We start from the raw sequence: 18,523 nt of genomic DNA on the forward strand, positions 1-18,523 counted from the left end.
AACACTTGGCCTTGTTGAACCTCATACAGTTGGCCTTGGCCCAGCTATTCAGCCTGTCCAGATCCCTCTGCAGAGCCTTCCTACCCTCCAGCAGATCAGCACTCTTGTGAAACTTAGTGTCGCCTGTGAACTTACTGAGGATGCGCTCAATCCCTTTGTCCAAATCATCAATAAAGATATTAAGCTGGACTGGCTGTGAAACTGAGCCCTGGGGGACATCACTAGCGAGTGGATGCCCATTGAATGTAGCAACACCCACCACCATTCTCTGGGCCCCACTGTCCAGCCATTTTTTTATGCAGCGAGCAGTGCACCTGTCAACACCATGAGCCACCAGTTTCCCCCGGAGAAAATGTGGCTCTGTGGAAAACTGATGTCAAAGGCTTTGCTAAAATCTAGATAGATGACATCCACAGCCTTTCCCTGATCCACTAACTGGATTACCGTGTCATAGAAGGAGGTCAAGTCAGTCATGTAGGACCGGCCTTTCACAAACCCATACTGGCTGGGCCTAATCACCTGGTTGTGTCCTGTACTTGTTTCATGATAGCACTCTAGATGATCTGCTCTATAACTTTCAGACTGACAAGTCTGTTGTTGCCTGGATCCTCCTTCCAGTCCTTCATGTACATGGGCCACACATTTGCTAGTTTCTAGTCAACTATGACCTTCCAGTTTAGCAGAACATCATAAAAATATGGGTTGATTCAGAAGTCTTACATGAAAATAATTGGAAAACAACAGATGAATCTGTTAAATCTGATAAATGTGTTAGGTTAGCAATGCCTGGAACTCTAAAAAGGTTTTCAGAACTTGATGATTTCAGGTGTAGTCTTGTAGGCTCTGCTTCTTCACAGCATTTTAGATGAAATCAGAATCATTAAGGCTGGAAAAACCCTCCAAGATCATCAAGTCCAACCTTGGATTGAATGCCACCATGCCTGTTAAACCATATTGCACAGTGCCGCGTTTACTCATTTTCTGAATACTTCCAAGGATGGTCACTCCACCACTCTGTGGTGTAACTTGGCTTGTCACAGTTTTTCAGCCTAGAATAGCATCATAGTGTACTATGAGGCATTCTTTCAAAGTTTGTGGTGGTTCCTTAATGCAGTGCATATAGCTTTTGAGTGCCTGCCTTAGAGTGCAAGCACTGGGTTATGCTCAGATGCTTTTAGTGAACTATTTCACTATTTGTTTCCTATGCACTTTGTAAAAAATTAAGATTGTATCATACCTTAACATACTTCTAGGGATAGTCTTATAAGAAACAGTATTTATTTGATTTTTTAAAGGTACATGTATAACTATCCCCTAATGTTACCTGCCGTATAACTAAAAATAAACACTGCTTTGCAGTTCAGTCTCTCAGAACTGAGCGTTCATGTAGGATGTTTCTTCAGTGATGTGTACACTATTAACCATCAACACTCGCCTGACATGCACAGAAGAGTGCAGTATGGCTCAGTGCTGCCCCTCATTATAACATATTTTGTATCATATACATTTCTTGATTTTATTTTTTTCCTATAAATAAGCAGCTGCTTGCATAAAATAATTTTCTTTAAGAATAGGATGTGACTTAACATACTATAGAGTTTTTTTAGCCTGCAAATACTCCAGTGGATATTGCAAACACTACTTTTGTTCTTATTAATACGTGAAAAGTAATCTTTAGTTTCTTACAGTACCATAAAGAAGTTGTTCGTCTGATGTCTGGAGAATTCAGGCAGAAAATTGGAGACAAGTATATCAGCTTTGCCAGAAAATGGATGAATTATGTGCTAACAAAATGTGAGAGTGGCCGAGGCACTCGACCCAGGTAACAGCCAACTTGTTACTGCCATGGTAGTTTTTGGAAGAGCTGAAGGCTCAGGCTCAAAGAGTTGGAGAAAATGGACTGACATCTGGCTGGTGGCCAGTCACTAGGGTGTTCCTCAGGGCTTAATTTTAGGGCCAGTTCTTTTCAGTGTTTTTATGAATGATCTGGACATAGGAGTTGAGTATGTACAAAATAAGTTTACTAATGGTACTAAATTCCCTCGAGGGTATGGAGGCCTTACAGAGAGAACTTAATAGATTATGAGTGCTGGACAATAACCAACCTTAAGAAATTCAGCAAGGATGAATGCCAGATTTTGCACCTGGGGTGCTGTAACCCTGGATGTGCATACAGATCAGAGGCCAAGAATTTGGAGTGCAGCCCTTCAGAAAGGGATCTGGGGGTTCTTGTTGATGGTAAAATTTGAGTCAGCAATGGGCCCTGGTGGCAAAAAGAACCAGCCATATCCTGGGATGCCTTAGGCACAGTACAGCTAACCAGTTGGAAGGAGTGGTGGTACCACCATACCACTATACTGCATTGATGCAGCCTCACCTTGAGTACTGTGTGCATTTTTGGGCTCCCCAGTCTAAGAAGGACATAAAAATATTGCAATATGTCTAAAGAAGGGCAACAAAGATGGTGAAAGGACTAGAGGTAGAGAGCAAGATCTAATTAGGAGTGCTTAAGGATACTAAGTTTGCTCAGCTTAGCGAGGAGGAGACTCAGTTGCTGTCTGCAAGTTCCTCATCTGTCTGCTGACAGGACTTGAGGAAATGGCTTAAGGCTGTGTTAGGGGAGGTTCAGATTGGGTATTAGGAAAAAGTTCTTCACTGAAGGGGTGGTCAAGCCCTGGAACAGGCTCCGCAGGGAAATGGTCATGGCCTCAGGCCTCTCAGTGTTCAAGAAACGTTTGGACTATGCTCTTAGATATGTGGTTTAACTCTTATATTGCCCTGTGTGAAGTCAGAAGCTGGACTCTGATACATGTGGATCTCTTCCAACTCAGGATATTCTATGATCTTATTGATATTTTGTAGGTTGCAGCTGCTAATTCTAGTAGGTTTAAGAGGAATCAGTGGGGGAGAGCAAGTGGCTGAAGGCACAACTCACTCTAGCCAAGTTGTTTTACTTACTTGTTTTACTTTACCAGTCTAGGACATGAAACCACTGATGCACAGTCACTGCTGATCAGATAGTTGGGAAATCTTTAGCATCCTTTCAGTCTTGTTTCAGAAAGGAGAATTTAGGCAGGGAATGTAGTGGTTTTGCTTGTTGCTCTGAAACACACTGTGGGTGAGTTGATGATACTGTTTCCTGAAGATAGCACACATGGGTTGAGATATCTAGCATGGCCTGCCCACTTTATTTGGCAGTGCCTTTGCTAAAATCAGACTTTATCTGTATGTAACTGGGCAAATGTATTAATACAAGTTAAAATTTTTACTGTTTACGTATTAGTCCAACTGTCATTTACTATTCTTGGACGTGGTTGAAACTCTTATGATGGCTTTAGCTGAAGAAGACTTCATTTTCTGTCTTTTCTTTTTCTTTGAGATAGATGGGCAACTCAAGGTTTTGATTTTCTTCAAGCCATTGAGCCAGCATTTATTTCAGCTCTCCCAGAAGATGATTTCTTGGTATGGAAAAAGTTATTCTGCTTATGTTTATTTGTAAATGCTTGTAAAGCTATCAGTATATGTTTTCAGGGGTACTTTTTATAAAACAATGTCTGAATATCGATGCTGTTCTAGAAAAATTGCTCTTGTATATCACTGCTGATATCTCTTCAGCTGGTAAGATTCTAAAGAGAGTGGGTTTGTGACTGTTGTAATAATGTTTCAATTTGCTGACAAGTTACTGGTACTGTCTGGGGAGGCCACCTCTCTTTGTGTCTTGGGAAAGTTGGCAGCAGCTTTTCTACAGAGTTAGAATTTGTAGTTGTCATAATGAATTTCTAAATGTAAGGTTCTGAGGCTTAGTTAACACCCAGAGTTCATCTATGGGTATGAATACAAAATCACAATTGTTTAAAGATGTTTCTTCAAATTATTCCAACGTGAAACTGACTTTAGGGCATCTTTTGTTTATACTGTGAAAAAAATAATATAATATAACTGGCTTTTTTGTGTGCTCTGCCTTCCTCCTTTTCCTGTGGAAATAAAATTCTGAGAATTTATTTCTCTGATCTTGGTACAGTACTACAGAGAAGTGAAAGCACAGTTGCCACAAAATAGCAGAATGTGAGTGTCAGCACCTCTGATTTTTATTAATTTCAAGATGTGTTATGAAATGCAAACCACAATAATCTTGTGTAATTAATACAGAAATTATGTAGTTTAGTAATTTCTCACGTCTTTTTATCAGGAGCTCTCTAGTAAGTTTTTTGTTAGCCCTCTGTGTGTGTTGCTGAGCGAGGGTTGTCTGTCTTGATGAGAAAGTTAAGCTTGTGTTTGGAATACACAGATACTTTGTCTTTAGGAAGTAGCCCTTCAACTTTTTTTTCTTCGACACAGTTTTTAAAACAAGTGGTAGAGAAAAAGTGGTAGAGAAAGGGGGAACCCAATACCTTAACTGCATTTTTGAAATTTTTCTTTCTTAATTTCCAGAACTGAAAAACAGTTAATCACTTGAGGTCACTTTGATTAATCTGTATAGCACAGTTCACAGCATTTCACCTAGAAATGGCAATGTCAGTCCTAATCTCTTACTGAGATTATCTATCTATCTATCTGTCTATCTGTCTATCATATAATAGCTGATGCCTTGGAAGAATGATGATCTAAACTCTACATTTCAAGATGATATTCTAACTCAGTCTGGGTTAGAAAAAGCTAAACACTTTTTTAGTTCTTGGTTTTGTTAGTCTAGTTTCAAGTTCCTGGTCTTCACTAAGTTTTTGAATTTCTGGAAGAAATCTTGACTAGTCTGAGTGACTGGCATATATGAGTGGGCTTCATAGCAGCTCTACCAAAGAACATAATTTTACTACCTTAATGGGAAAACAAATTATATCTCTGGTGTTCTGACAAGTAAATTGAATAGAGGAAGATTTAATAACTTGTCCAGGGTTACATACACAGTGGATAGTACACCTAATAATTAAGCTCAGATTGCCTGAGCACCAGTTCCATAATTTTAACTATTAAAATCCCTTTCATGAAAGTTTTACTAGCTTCATGGGTACATAAGAAAATTGGATTTCTTTTAATATGTAGGGCCTCATATTTGTTGTTTTACAGACTTTGATGTTATGATTCAGACCATCAAGCTCACCTAGTTTTTTTAGGTGTCTTCTTGGGGTGGGGACAGGGGGAGAGCAGAAAAGGTTGTTACAGCTTTTTCCGGCAAGCTTGATTTTAAATTGATTAACAATGGATATTTTTAAGTTCCACTAGCTTTACATTATGAAATGTTCTTTATGATATGTCACTGTTTGGTTCTTATGTAATTTTGACAAGGACAAAAGGCAAGACAAAACTAAGACTTTCTAGCTTAAAAAGACAATCAATTAAGTCAAAACCCTAATGCTGATCCAAAAGTTTAGTATAATAGGTAGAAAACAAGGGTGCTTACTTGACAAATTACATACTAACTGATGTAATTTTATTACTGTTAGCTTTACCATATGACTATCAACCCTCTTGTAACAAAACATCACAACGTTTTGTTTGTTTTTTTTAGAGTTTACAAGCTCTGATGAATGAGTGCATTGGCCATGTTATTGGAAAACCTCACAGTCCTGTTACAGGTTTGTACCTTGGTAAGGCAGAAGTTACTGGCGTTTGTTCTGGAGCTTTGCTGCTGCTGTTACAGAATTTTGATTGTAAAGTACTTTTGAAATGTTAGAAATACCAATAAAAGTATACTTAATCTTTTTGTGATTATTCATGTGAAACCATTATTGCCTGACTGGTGGTTTTACTCTGGAAATTTCAAGGCTTTACAAATGCTTTCCTCTGATTTTATCCTTGAATTCATGTGACGTCTTACAGATCTTCTGGGAAGGGGCTGTGATTTTTAAAGGTTGGGTAAAGTGATTATAACTTTATTTTAATGTAAATGCCTTTAAGAAGGCATTTACAGCTCCTCCTAAACTTTCATCGTGTCATTGCAGGTATTTACATTTTTGGTGGACTTTATATCACTGAGGTACAAATGAGTTATATGGGGGTTTGTTGATAGAGCTGTCTGAAATAGTTCTTCAATATAAAGTTTGTCATAGTGTAAAATATATCTTTATAGATATAAATGTTGATTTCATTAGAGCGAAATCAACATATTTGATTGTGTATCTTGAGTAAAGAATATTTCCTCAGCTATTCTTCCCTTTTACACAACTTTCTTAGTACTTTTTCTCCTCTCAAATTCTGAGAATTTATTCCTCTCCTCCATTGACTGGTTTACTTTTCAAAATACCATGTCATTTTTTTTCTTTCTCCTGATGCCCACTTCCTGGGCAGGCTTGATGACAGAAGACGTGAAGGGAGGTAATTTGACTCTGGCAAGAGGAGGTTTTTCAGTTTTGATATAATCTCTATGAGAAAGCCTTATAGCTGAGAAACCTTTGGCAATAAAAGTCAGTCTAGTCCTCTGGAAAGAAGCATAGTCTAAAATAAAATGTATCCAAATTCTGTACTGTGATGTAAAACCTGTACATACACTTTTGATACTGTTGTTGAGAGGGAGGCCCATTTTAGGTGAATGACTTGCATGATGATGCCAAAGTATTGAAACTCTTATAAATGCTACTGCAGACACAGCAGATCACACAAAACTAAATTGCTCAACAGCTTTGTCTCAGAGGCACAGGGATGACATGGATGGTGCAGACTTGAACAGCAGTCCAAAACTTTTAATACATGTGAAATAAACATAGCTAAACATAAACTGTATTCTGGCTGTAGATATTGCAGACACCCATTCCTATCTCGTGATGAGGAGAAAAATAAGACTTTGAAGTTCCATTTGCATACCATGTTGAGGGACTGAAACCCACTGTGATCTTTACCTCTTTTTCCAAAGCTGAGGATCCACTTGTGTTCACACTACTGCCTCTGGGCACATAACTGGGTATTGCCTTGTGTTTTATCCTGTCTTTTGCTTTGTGAAACAGCCTATGTCCACCTAGGGGGGTTAGGTTCTGCCTTCTGGGTCTTCCACTAGTACATTTGTGAATTATAACAGGACGACCAACACCTGGCCCTGGCATCTTTTACTTGTCCTAGTAATGCAAACAAGGCAGAAACTCAGCTCACTGAGATGAACCTAGCCTGACAGAAGGTACTGACTCATGGTTTGATCAGCTGTCTTGTGATGTGACTGGCACAATATTTTTTCTGACTACTGAAAGAGGAGTTGAGGGAAGACACTGCAGACTGCTGTTAGAGGCACTGAATGAGTTAGGCATGAGGATAATTTAGGTTTTATCCTGTCCCTTTGTAACACTTTCTTAGGGCAGATTGTCATGGAGGGTATTAGTATGGGTAAAACTGTCATATGTTTTTTTTTTTCCCCAGCTCATTTTGCTTTCCATTATTGTCTGAGAAAGCTAATTCTGATGCAAAGGAAACATAATGATGCTGTTTGGTTTTTTAAATTATTACTTGGTTTGTTCATATTTATTTTGCAGTAAGATAACAAATTGTGTTTAACTTCTGAAGTTAAAATAATGAAGTTGTAGTTTTAGTAAAGTATGTACACATTTTCTAGTTGCTAGTTTTTAATTACTGGAGAATTTTCATTATTTTATGGATGAGTTAAAGGATACGATGATATGAAAAGTATTAATACATCCAACTGATTTAATTAAAATTGGAATAATTTGTATTTTTCTTAAAGGTTAAGAAAAAATGTGCCAGTTCACACTTAATTCTGTAAAATAGGAATTTGTCTTAATTTTGTGTCTTGAAATGGCCCTAGCAGAGTTTTTCTGACATCTGAGTAAATTTGGTCCATTTTTATGTTTGCAGCTGTTCATCGAAATAGTCCCCGTCCTGTAAAAGTGCCTCGGTGCCATAGTGATCCACCAAATCCTCATCTTATCATCCCCACACCTGAAGGCTTCAGGTACTTAGCATTAATACAGCATTCAAACTGGTTTGTCCCCTCTTGGCTATGGTGACTGTCAGTAAGTGGAATGCCTTTTCTTTCCTGTTGAGGGCAAAGCACATAGAAAAAATTAGCATGTAAGTGATCTGAACTTTATCGATGTGCTTTTAAGGACAATATGGTTTCTTTTTCTTGATGCTTGCCCACCCCCCTTTTTATTGCTTCATACTTTCTCACTTTGAAGTCATTCTTATCCCCTTTGTATTTCCTGAAAACAATGTTTCAATGTAAAAAGCTGTAATTCAGTGAAAACTGCTCATTAGCAAGACTTTTATTTCCTCCCCCACTTTGAATATCTGTATAACTGCCCCGTGACAGTGCTTTCTGTAGTTTAGCATACATAGAACTTAAAAGCGTAGTATTCTGAAATATGGTGGCATTTCTGCGTCATTACCAACCTGCTGTGAATAAGCTTAAAACAATGGATCTTTTCTCTTCCTTTGAAAGAGTTGGCATGAGAATTAATGCAAAAGCAGTTTTAAAAGATTTCAAAATAAACATTGCCATGCATAATTTTACACAGCCAGCCTTATTTTTCAAGAAGATAAGAACAGTGACAAAGTCTACACTGATTATTGGGGTTTTTTTTTTTGGAAGTCACTTAGCTGTTGGCAGAAACTAAAGACTGGAAATTTTTATTTTGAGGATTATTATTACTGTGCGTATTGGCAGCTCATGAAGCCTCTGAGACGCAGAATTATTTGGCGCAATTCTTTACGTACTGAGAAACTTTTAATGCAGGCATCATTATACAAACTTTCAACTCCAAACATTTTTTTTTTTTTGAACTGTTTCCTGAAGTTTTCCTTCTTGCCACAGCACGCGGAGTGTCCCTTGTGACGCGCGGAACAATTGCGGTGTTGCTGTCAGTCGCCCCGCTCCCGTTGGTAGCGACTCAGCCCAACCCAAACCTGTCAGCAGTGCAAATGATACCAGGTAGCTCCGCTCCGTGACGTAGCAGTCTCATCCTACATACATCACCCATGTAACTGTCTTCACATACTTGCACCCTAGTAGGTCATTTGCACTCTCATCGTGTCTTCCACTGGCTCCTTCATTCATGTTTGACTTGAGCAAAATCATGTGTCTTGGAAATCGATGATAAGACCACTTTCAGATTAAAAATGTCTGAACAAGGTGGTAGTTAAAAGCATGCAATTCTGATGTAAATTACAAATTTGCTCAGTAAAAATGTCCATGAAATGAACATATGCCAGTCAGCTCATTGGTATAACTTTACTAAATAATTAATATTGATAACTAACACTTAGAATCATAGAATCACTAAGATAACTGTAAAATACTGATAAGCCCAAGGATTTTCAATTTTTTTCATGTTAGCTAATAATTTTGGTATTGTTGTTGTCTGGCATAAATATTTTGAAACATAATGTAGTGGCAAATGCAAAATTAAACACATGAGATTTCAGAAGGATTTTTTTTCTTTTTAAATAATTTCTTGCTACACCTCTGGCTTCTTAGGGTGGTACAGAATAAATATGAAAGAAACCATTTCTGTATCAGGATATACCCACTCCTGTATTGTCACAAGTGACTTTTTTTTTTTTTTGACAGACCTATCTTTCTTGAGTTTTGACCTTCAGTTTGGCTCTTAGAGTTGGTATTTCTTCTTCCCATACCACAGTCAGACCATTGACATGCCTCTCAATTTTACTCCTTTTTTCCCCTTGCATGCTCCCCCTCCCCCTGACTCTGAACATCCTGCTCTTCACACAGTGATGTTGTCTTAGGATTTATAAATAACTTTTTAGATTGTTATTTCTGCTGCAGAGTACCAAAAGTTCATTTGGACAGAGATTCATATGAATAAAGACACATATCTGACTGTATCACACAGCTGTAGAGAAAAGAAAACAAGTAGTGAAGGAACAACAGATTGATGGTGACTGTCAGGAAAGTGTCATAGTTTGCTTTGTTACCAGATGCACAGCAGAAGCATGCATTAAGCTGTGAAGAAGGAAGGAAGTCATCACTTTTTATATACAATCTTTCCTTCAAGTTTATTTTTATTCTCAGGTATGACTTGCACCCTACAGTAGCCTCTAGATGTACAGCTTTTTTGTTCTTTTTTTTTTTAATATGTTTGCTGAATTTTTGTTATTCAAACTACATGCTTTTATTACCTATCTTTCATGCTTCTACTTTAAACTCCCTGTTGAAAAAGACAGAGTAGGCAGTAGTCTGCAGCATTTGAATACCCCTTTCAAGTAAGTAACATTCTAGAGAATTTTCACTGAGGGGTTCTGGCAGCTTAATAAGCTGACAGTGTGATGGTTAATTGGTGTTTATGATTTTGACATTACAGAACTTGTTCACTTGATAGTTATGCTAGTCTTTACACAACATATGAAAGGGATATTTTTTCTAGGCTGTGTACAGCACTTTGATCCAAGGCATATTTTTAAAGTTAGTTAATTTTTCAAAAGGGAGGTAGGAAGCTAGTTTTTAATAGTTGTAGGCCTTGTTGTGATTTTATACCACTCAATGCAACTGTCAGGTTTATAATTTGACACACTTGAATATGATGGTATATTCTTTTAATGTTTTCTGCGTTTGTCCTACACAAATATTGATAAAAGTGTAAAGGTTCACATTTTGACATTTTCTTGTAGTTCTAGAAGATAGTGATTAAGAAGGAAAGAAATGAGAATTCTGCCTTTTAGTTCCAGTCAAATGCATATTGCTTTCATGGGCTGTAACATGAAAGTTGCTGTGAAAACAGCATTTTAGTCAAATTGTCTAGGCCTGTTTTTTAAAGACTTGTATTTTTTTTGGAGCTCTCAGATTTTACTTTTTTGATGGTTGTTCATAAAATATCCCATGTTTTTCTGTGTTTTTTTTTTTTTTTTTATGCACTGTCTGGATTTTTAAGTATTGTTATGTGCTAGGAAGTGTATGTGCTAGGAAGAATTTGAAGAAAAAAAACTACTAAAGCAAAGACAGGGTTTTGGAGGCTGTTTGGGACTTTTAGGGGTTTTGTTTATTGAGGAAGGCAAAATACTACAATGTAATACATTTCTAGCATTTTCATTTTAGTATGGTTAAAAGAAAGTTGCAGACCTTAACACATTGCAGTGTTAATTATGGATTTCATTTATTTGTGCTCCAAAAGAGCAATGGACTCTTTCGGATCAAGAAAGCATTTTGTGGTTTTGTATGCAAGGTGTGCAGTCCAGCTGCTGGAATAGCACAAAGACAGAAACTTTGTACACTTTCCAGAAACTCTTTAGACATTTAGGACATGATTATTAGCAATAAGTATCTATAAAAAGTGGAATCTAGAAACTTTGTAGATGAGTTGTACTAGGCAGTGCATAGTGCACAAATGCCACCATAGTTCTGGTGAAGTTTTACTTAACAAAAATAAAAATCGATTTAAGATAAGTAGAAATCAAAATCCAGGGCAGTGATACATTGTTTACATTGAGCTTTCTGGTGTTTATACATTTACATCATGTTCATGCTAATAACCTGTTTAATTTCTGAACTAGCTGGGGTTATTATTCATAATTTTATTATTTATCCAGGCCTGAAACCAAAATTTATCAAGTGTTCTTCTCTTTTACTATACTTTTTGCCTAATTATGTCCATAACTGGACACAAACAATAAAAGATCTGGGTGATTAAGATAGGCTTGAAATGGGTTTTAGACAGCTGCATTCAAAGCTGTGATACTTAAGGTCCTCTGTTCAGCTGCTGACTCATTTTAGAGGTGGTTTAGCTTTGCTTGTTTTTAAGCATTTTGTCATCAAAAATTGTTGCTCTGTATGTGCTGAAAACCACCTTATCCTTCTTGCTGATTAAACCCTCAACTTCCTGAAGAATGAGGATTTTTCGCTAGTTCAGTTTCAGTTCCTGCTCAAACTTATAAAATCTAGTTGGGCAGTAGTAGGGAGTGCAAAGCAAACATCATATGGAGAACATTTGGATAGGGATAGTGTCTTCAGTTTTGGCTTCTGTTCTCAAGATTGTCTTCTCTCTTCTTTGTTTTTTTGTTTTTTTTTTGTTTTTTTAGATTGTTCTTATGCAATACTCAGATACAATTCGGAAGCAGTTTATAGGACTGTAGGGAAGTCCTCTCATAGGTGTGTGCACTTTGTGATGCCAGATATTTTTAATCTTTTTATAGTTGTTAGCTTTCATTGAAGGATTTAACAATGTTGCCCGCTTTATGGTAACATTTAGCTCATACCTCTAAAGCCTTATATTTAAGGAGGCATCAGTCACAATTCTTCCCCATCATACTTTAAAAATTGAAAGGGAGCCTTGTTCAAAAGGGAGTTATGGTAGAAAGACTTTCACAAGGAATTTATATCTCTAAAACCTGAGTGTACTGATCAATGTCTGGGGCTGGAGAAAGATACCTGAAGATCTGAGGATGTAAGTCTCATTTCTCTCACTAGTGTTTTCGTTTCTGTTCAGCATGCTTATTCATCTGGCTCTTGTTCTGAGGCATCTGATTCTGCTCTGTGCTGTCTGGAAGAACAAGGGCCTCCAAGCAGTCAAGCTGCTGTCATTTTACGTGTCCTTCCTGCCAACCAGCTTGTCTCTTCCCATTAGTTCTGCCTTAGTCACTATGGAGTATGACTGTATTTGCAGTGCAGTAGGCACATATGAATTCATCTGATAATGTCCCTCACATTAGCACTCAGCTGAATCACTTCTGATTGTATTGCCAAACCTGGCACAAGCTGCATCCTGCAACAGCTGTCTTAGTAGTAGATTACAAGGCATGAAAATGGATTCTGTTGCTATGGGCAAGGACAGCTTGAAGTAGCTTATGCTTTGGAAACTTAGGGCTTTTTCATAGAGTAGCATAACTAAAGTGCTATAAAGAGTCTTCATTTGAGGGAAAAGTAGCATAGAAAGAAAGGGGTTTCAGTTTACCTTTCAGCATCAGTTTTTGTTTCGTATTGCTCTCATAGTTCATATCCTAGGCTGCAGAGGTTCTGTCTCTTTAAAACTGCAGCTAAATTAGCATTGCTCTGAAAAAATACCAATGACAAATTAATTAGTATGATGGCTCTTTTTAACAGGGGTTCCAGTGTCCCTGAAAATGATCGACTTGCTTCAATAGCAGCTGAGTTGCAGTTCAGATCCCTTAGTCGTCACTCCAGTCCCACTGAAGAGCGAGAAGGTGATTGTCACAGTAACAAATTGTGACCTGGATGTGCAGATGGTCTATGTCATTAACCTGTTTCTCTCTGTTCCCCGTTCTTACCCTTTTCAAAAATTTTTTTCACCTCTTCACATTTAAAAACCATAAGATTTTTAACTTTACAGCTTATATTGTCAGAGTAAGTTTTTCTCCTTTCAGACATATCTGCTATTCTCTTGCCTTTCGTATTGTTTCTAAATTGTATCTGAAGAGATTTCCCGATGTCTTACTAAGTCCCAGTGTTCAAAATGAAATTAGTAACATGATTTCTGAATTATATAACCCATTTAATAGTAAATTCCGAAACACTGTTAATGGGGTATGAACTGGACCCTTCAGGACAGTGAAGTGTTTTCTGTCCAGTTCTTTATCACTGCAATATTCATATTAGAAATTAACTTGCTGTTAATTGAATCCTGGAGGAAGGGACCGGGTGTGTGATTAATGTCCTGATTAGGGCTCCTCCTTCAGGTTTTCCCAGCCCCTGTATATATGGTATTTATTGCAACAAATACCTTGAAAGATTGTGCAAAATAAAAGGAAGTATGAAATCTGCATCAGAGTTCATACCGTGGTCATCCACACTGGATTTCAAAGAGAGAAATACCTTAAAAACTTATATTAAGAGCTATAGGGTTTTTTTTTCTTTGTTTTTAAGCAAATATTGAAAATGTTGTCTGCCTTGTGCTTATTCCAGTTTTTATATATCTGTGTGAATAGGAAGCTAGCTTAGGTTGGAATGAATACAGGCCTTATTCTAAGGAACCCCTAGAAAATTGTTTTCCTGTAGGTGTCTTGAATATTTGATTCTGAGTAACTTGTCTTGAAGTGCTTCCCTCAGTTGTGGAGGGAGATCTCTGCTTATATATAAATTAAATTCTATGTCATAACTTGTTTTCTGAAGAGAAGTTAATTTTTGATTCCAAGAGCATATATTGCTATATGTGTAGGATCTCAGCTTCTGCTGAATATAGTGGCATACTTAATATGAGATAAAGCTACTTTTGTACTCACACTATTATTTCTCTAGAGCCATTGTATCCAAAAGGAGATTCAAGTGGTTCATCCCGGAGGAGTTGGGAGCTCAGAACGTTAATCAACCAGACCAAAGGTAGGTGTTTAGGAGTCACTATAATGTAATGTCTGTTAAACTGCATTACGCTATAATGTAATGTCTGTACTAAAAGGTGGAATTTTATTGTTGATTGTGAAGAGGTTTTCACAGCTTTATGTGTAGGAAGGGGAAAAAAAATAAAATCCTGATGGCAGGTATAAGGTACTGCTAACAAGTCACAAGGTGTATTCTCTCGGTGTAGGTAGGAGTAAGTAAACTTCATAAAAGTTAATTCTTTTCAGTTTCTGAAAGATACTAGCAGTGTTCTACAAAGTTACTAGTTAATTTGTTACTGTATAGGAATTGCAGAAGTTTGCTGTAGCTATTCAGTGCCCAATTATGAATTGCATGACAGTAGGAGGCACTTCCTCACTTCCCAAGATCTCTCCCTGGTGTGGGACTTTCTTCTTTTGGGTGTCTAGCAGTGTGTGATTCCCCACTGTTTCCTAAATTCAAGGCTGTTATAGGACCCTTTCCTCTTTGTCCTGCTGCTGATTTTTGTGAATCTTAGAGTAGCTTGATTACTTCAGACGCTCCTGTACTGTACAGATACATGAAGCTTGCTTGCCTATATTGTGGCAGGGTGGAACCTTGTGAAACATTAGGAAAAAATTTGTTGCATTAAAAACTGGTCTCACTATGTGGCTTAGACGGAACACAGGAAGAATTACAAATTCTTGTTCTGAAATCTAGAAGTCTTACGTTTTGTTCAGAACATAAATACTGATGGAATTAGAGTTTGTTTGAACTAGAAAAGAAGAATGAGGGAAAACTTGAAAATTTCTAGAAGACTGCTGTAATGGGAACTGGTTTTACTGTCCACTGTGAATAAGCAAAGATTTTGGCTTAAAACTACAGCAAGGCATATTTAGTGTAGAGGAAGTAGTATTAATTATGGGTGGGGAGTAGAATATATTATTTGGGAGTATCAGTATCTCCATCTTTTGGAGACTGTTAGGAACAGGTTTTAGACTATTGGTGTCAGCAGTGACAGGTGTTTAACTTCTGTGCTTTACAAGGAGGGGATGAAGTAATGCTGCCCTGACATCTCTTCTGGCCTCACTCACTAGAATTCTATTTCAAGATAAGGCTTGAGAGCTCGAGTTTCTAATACCTCTAAATCTTTGAAATAACAGATGCTGTCAGGTTTTGCTCTACAGAGTGCTTTTAATGACCCTAACATATTTGCACTGTCAGAGGTTAGTTACATGTCAAATGCAAACAAGTGTGTTGCATTTCACACATTTAATTCCCTTGAATCAATAAGAGATGATTAGGAAAGTACCAATATTCTTGTTTTACCTTCGTTTCATATGCGATTCATAAGTGATAGTTTCATATGTGATTGTTAAAATGTGTTATTTTTTTCCTACATCTAAAAACTATTTTGTGAGTCTGATTTAACGCTGACCACTTCATGTGATATCAAAAGGTAACAAAATGTAACTATGAATATTTCTCAGTTGTTCATTACTCTTTTTAGACACTGCCTCCAAGCAAGCACCGATGGAAGCTGTTCAAAAGTCTGTTCAGTTGTTTGAAGAGAGGAGATACAGAGAGATGAGAAGGAAGAATATCATTGGCCAAGTTTGTGACACACCGAAATCTTATGACAATGTCATGCATGTAGGTTTGAGAAAAGTGACTTTCAAGTGGCAGAGAGGAAACAAAATTGGTATGTCCATTATACTTTCATTTATCAGGCTAAAATACCAAACTTAGTATTTTTTAAGGAAATCTTAGACTATCTTTTAAAATCATGGGTCTCTGCATAGGTAATTTCAACTTTACTGAAATTAGAATGTTAAAATACAAAATACTGTTGCAGCTAGGATTTTCTTAATGTAGAACTTCACTGAAGTTTTCATTGCTCAAATAAGAAACAAAAAAGGAGAAGGATTTGGTTAGGACAGTTATTTAGATATGATCCTGTGATATCTGCATATGTTTAACCCTCTAAAATGCTTGAGTTCTGCATTTGGAAGAACCAGAATTATTAATGGAAATGAGCTCAACCTTTGGGATTTAATTCACCAATCTTGTTTCCCCCATATGATCGTTTTTTACTCTCTGGCTTGGGATTTTGGGGGGAAATCCTTATGTTCATGAGAAGTTTTCTTTCAGGTCAGCCTGTTAATGTGTTTTTACTTTTAATCAGCTTGAATTCAGGTCGATGAATGTGGTATTAGTTGTTAGTTAAAAGCTACTTGAAGTTTTAAATTAAAATACAGGTAAAGAATGTTGACAAGCTGTTTTCAGTGATGTTTTCTAATTGCAGTTGATCTACCTGTTTCTTATTGAATGTAGTGTAATTAATTTTTCTTATTTTAATTTTGCAGGTGAAGGCCAGTATGGGAAGGTCTATACCTGTATCAGTGTTGACACTGGAGAGCTGATGGCTATGAAGGAAGTGAGTACTGTGTATACAAGAATCACTGCTGCCCTTGCTTTTTTTTCCTAAACTACATGTATATGACTTAGCACACATTGAGGGTTTCTGGACACTGTTGTGAGCTAACTGGGAAAGGATGGGAAGACACATTTTCTTCACGTAGCCACAGCTGCTCTTACCACTTTTTCCTCCATAAGTTGCTTAAAGCTTTCTTCTTTCACCCTATAGCTTTCAATTTAAATTTATGTAAAATGGATAATGTGTTTCTTACTAATCTCATAGGGATGTTGTGAACTTAATGAACTTAATGAACTCTTATTAAGAGATCTTCAATAATTTTTAAATATTAGTGAAGACTGTACACAAACTTGTAGTTTACTTTGCAGTGTTTCCTGTCATGTTTTATTACATTTTTCTTCGTTCCTTAGAGCAAAAGGTAGGAAGTGTGACATTATAGTTTTATATACATAAGTTTTATATACGTAAGTTTTTCAGCTTCTCCTGTAGTTTAAGTGAGCTAGTTTGAGTCACAAAACTGTTGACTAACCTGGTGGGTACAGAAAATCTGATTTTCAGGATAGAAGTAAAGCTGTGTAGGTGTAGAGATTCGTTTCCCCTACACCACCTTTCTTTTTGGAAAAAAAAATATGGTTTTAATGCATTTCTACATCTTCAGACAACTGTGAGTGTCAACTGTTCATAACAGTTACCGTAACAGCATTGGATGCTACAGCAGTTACATCTTATGAGCCAGTTCTTCCACACACGCAATACTTACGTGATTCCCAGTGTGTGAAAAGGCAGGAGTGGGCTTGTGCTCAGCTTCTTGTACCATACTCATTCACTGACTAATACCAACACTTGGAATTTTGTTGTTACATTTTTTTCTCCTGATGAAATAACATTCCCCCCTATCAGTAGCACTCTGTTTCTGTAATTCAAAATTGCTTTCTAGATGCAGGTGCTTTTTACAGATTAGCATGTGTGTGCTCTTGAGCAGAAGCTCAAGTAAGTTTATAAATACACCTTGTTTGACAGACATTTCACTAGTAGGCTAAATATAGGCTTGCATGCAAACTGTTTGCAGCTTCCCAAATTAAAAGCCTTTTCTGAATTTCTTTAAGAATAACTTGAGAGAAGATTGATTTATTTTTAAACTGGTTAAAAACACTGTGTTCCCCTGCCCTTGCCCCAGGATTTCTTCAGACTTTACTGTCTTAATCATAGTGTCATTAAAATTGCTTCAAATTACGGTGGACAAGCTCTACTACAAATGCATAGTATTGCAACTATGTATTAGGAAATACATAAAATACTTGAATGTCATTTGTCACCTTTTTATAATCTTCATATATTTAATTTTACCACTGTTTGAGTAAAAACTGTATCCTGGAATTGTTACACAGAACCCAACAATCATAACATCCTAGCAACTGAAGGCAAAATATGTGCATTTATTTCTTTAGCAGTTGTCCTGCACTCAGTTAACGAAGCTTCTGCTTTTGACAGTATGGTAAAAGGAGCATCTTCTGTAACTTGCTATTCATTTTGCTTTTCTTTGTGCGATTAGAAACTTTAAATCAGTTTTTCAGAAGACTTGGTAACTTTTTTTCTCCATGAACAATCCGTCACAGCATATGGTAGGAGAAGTAATGAAAACCTGTTTCTTTCATGAAAAACTTTGATTTTGTTTGTTCCCTGCCACACCTTTTCCTTGCAGCTCCCTCATTCTCAATGAAGAAGTCCTAAAGAAATCCCTTAGAATCTCCACTGATGAAGTACCTGGCAATTAGTCCTTCTTGAATGATAGCTCTCACTGATGTTGCTTTCAGATTCTCTTGTACTGTGTCCGTCTACCACATTTAAGCTAGAAGGCAAGCTTGGAAGGGATGTATATCTGCACA

General features: G+C 37.1%; 1 protein-coding gene across 4 annotated transcripts in view; it reads left to right on the forward strand.

Annotated features, from left to right (window-relative positions):
- The window catches only part of MAP3K4 (mitogen-activated protein kinase kinase kinase 4), a 67,532-nt gene that overhangs the window by 37,867 nt on the left and 11,142 nt on the right, over positions 1-18,523 (forward strand). Inside the window, exons 13-21 of one of the 4 annotated variants that reach the window (XM_027632360.1) lie at positions 1,689-1,822; positions 3,384-3,462; positions 5,507-5,585; positions 7,795-7,891; positions 8,753-8,869; positions 12,992-13,092; positions 14,144-14,224; positions 15,711-15,902; positions 16,567-16,637. In XM_027632360.1, the coding sequence (XP_027488161.1) occupies positions 1,689-1,822; positions 3,384-3,462; positions 5,507-5,585; positions 7,795-7,891; positions 8,753-8,869; positions 12,992-13,092; positions 14,144-14,224; positions 15,711-15,902; positions 16,567-16,637 (951 nt within the window). The remainder of the gene's footprint in view (positions 1-1,688; positions 1,823-3,383; positions 3,463-5,506; positions 5,586-7,794; positions 7,892-8,752; positions 8,870-12,991; positions 13,093-14,143; positions 14,225-15,710; positions 15,903-16,566; positions 16,638-18,523) is intronic. The other 3 variants (XM_027632367.1, XM_027632368.1, XM_027632376.1) reach the window with 3 other exon arrangements.

This window comes from Corapipo altera, unplaced genomic scaffold (genome assembly GCF_003945725.1).
Source record: "Corapipo altera isolate COAL_440 unplaced genomic scaffold, ASM394572v1 2b, whole genome shotgun sequence".
Taxonomy (NCBI): Eukaryota; Metazoa; Chordata; class Aves; order Passeriformes; family Pipridae; genus Corapipo; species Corapipo altera.